Source organism: Sinocyclocheilus anshuiensis, unplaced genomic scaffold (assembly GCF_001515605.1).
Source record: "Sinocyclocheilus anshuiensis isolate Anshui unplaced genomic scaffold, SAMN03320099.WGS_v1.1 scaffold22376, whole genome shotgun sequence".
Lineage (NCBI taxonomy): Eukaryota > Metazoa > Chordata > Actinopteri > Cypriniformes > Cyprinidae > Sinocyclocheilus > Sinocyclocheilus anshuiensis.
Genome location: NW_015542003.1, coordinates 1 through 1,502, shown reverse-complemented (window position 1 = coordinate 1,502; position 1,502 = coordinate 1). Strand labels below are relative to the sequence as shown.

At 37.5% G+C, this 1,502-nt stretch overlaps 1 protein-coding gene across 1 annotated transcript; it reads left to right on the top strand.

Moving 5' to 3' along the window:
• Positions 1-242: 242 nt before the first annotated feature.
• LOC107690889 (fanconi-associated nuclease 1-like) lies at positions 243-1,472 on the top strand. The gene is made up of 3 exons (XM_016489306.1): positions 243-408; positions 1,072-1,175; positions 1,292-1,472. Exons 1-3 carry the CDS (start codon positions 279-281, stop codon positions 1,457-1,459), a joined length of 402 nt encoding a protein of 133 aa, XP_016344792.1. The 5' UTR covers positions 243-278; the 3' UTR covers positions 1,460-1,472.
• The last annotated feature ends 30 nt before the right edge of the window (positions 1,473-1,502 follow it).

The following is a 1,502-nucleotide window of genomic DNA, read 5'->3' as shown; positions in this document are numbered from 1 at the left end:
GTTTTAATAATAATGTGATTTTTACATTATTGTTTTTTTTTTTTTAGATAATTTTCTTTTTTTCTTTTTTTGTACTTCAACTTAAACATTTTAAATTCTAATTTGTAAATTTTAAGTTTTTCAAGTTTAAGATTTTCATCTGATTAAAAAATTCTTTTTTTATTGCATTTAAATTTTTTATAGTTTTAGTTAACAATAACAACACAGTTAACAAGATTTTAACAGGAGTGTTTTAACAGGTGACACTTCGAGGCCAGCTCTTTCCTCATGAGGGTGGTATGTGGAAATCAGTGTTCCTCAGAGCGGCCAATGAGGATGAAGGCTCCACAGAGGGACGAGGGACTATGGTCATGTGTTCTGTTGAGGAACTGGCTCTGGAACACTACAGAACACTTGGTTTTGATCAAGGTCTGGCATCACATTGTTTGTGCACCATTATATGAAGGAATCGTTTTTGAGGAAATTGAGGAATCGTTCACTCAATTAATCAAACCTTATAATGACAATGTTTTTTCTGTGGAACACAAGATAAGAAATTTTGAAGAATGTAGCTCATTTCAAGATAAAAAGCTTGACATATTCCCTACTAGCCTAGCTCTCCTTAGTGCATTCATAAGAGATGTACAGATATCTGAATCGTTCAGGCTGGTTTGTGAACCAGATCAGTTGATTCATTGAAAAGATCTGAATCATGCGAACAATTTTTTTTCACAAATCTGACATTGCTACTTAAGTCAAGTACAGATTTTCGGTGAAAACTATTTAAATTTCAGTCTGTTTCTCTATTCCAAAGCTATTTTATGACTTCAGAAACTTATATAGCAGATGGATCCTGTAGATCACTTTTATGGTGTATTTATTCCTGAAAAGCTTGAAAGCTCCAGTCCTCATTCATTGTGATTGCATGGAAATAAACAACCAGTACATCATTCAAGATTCACTATTTTGTGTTCCATAAAGTAAATAGTTTCAAAATCATTTTCTAAATTTCTTCATAACATCATACACAAGCACATCGATTCTGCTGTGCCTTAATACTTTCAATTTAGGTTTCTGAAATCCTCTTTTAAGGTATTCATGGAGAAGGCTCTACATTTTCCACCCTTTTTGGACTCCTCATGTGGGACATCATCTTTATCGACGGGGTTCCTGATGTCTTCCGAAACCCCTACCAGGTACACAATAATTAAGAAATAAATGCTGTGCGCTTCACACGTTTAGGGTTGCACTTTATTGTCAGGGCATACCACCCCAACAGATCAGTGATCAACGACTGCATGCCCTTTCCCAGACTTGTCCTCTGGATTTGCACACTGATTGTTTCTACGGTAACCGCCGGGAAACCATTGAGGCGCGTGCTGAGATGTTGCGCGAGGCGTCTGCCGAGACGCTTCAGGAGCTGCTCGCTGATGTGTGGAATGCACAGGAGGGGAGAGTGTGTGTGCTGATAAACTGGTAGCGCTTCTCCTCTCTTCAGCAGGCACAGGTAATCACAGAGACTA

What these genes read in the sequence shown, in the direction of transcription:
- LOC107690889 (XM_016489306.1), top strand. Translation starts at nt 279, where the DNA reads ATGTGGAAATCAGTGTTCCTCAGAGCGGCCAATGAGGATGAAGGCTCC. An exon ending in AACACTTGGTTTTGATCAAG is followed by an intron (nt 409 to 1,071) that starts GTCTGGCATCAC and finishes TCCTCTTTTAAG; the next exon opens with GTATTCATGGAGAAGGCTCT. An exon ending in TCTTCCGAAACCCCTACCAG is followed by an intron (nt 1,176 to 1,291) that starts GTACACAATAAT and finishes GCCCTTTCCCAG; the next exon opens with ACTTGTCCTCTGGATTTGCA.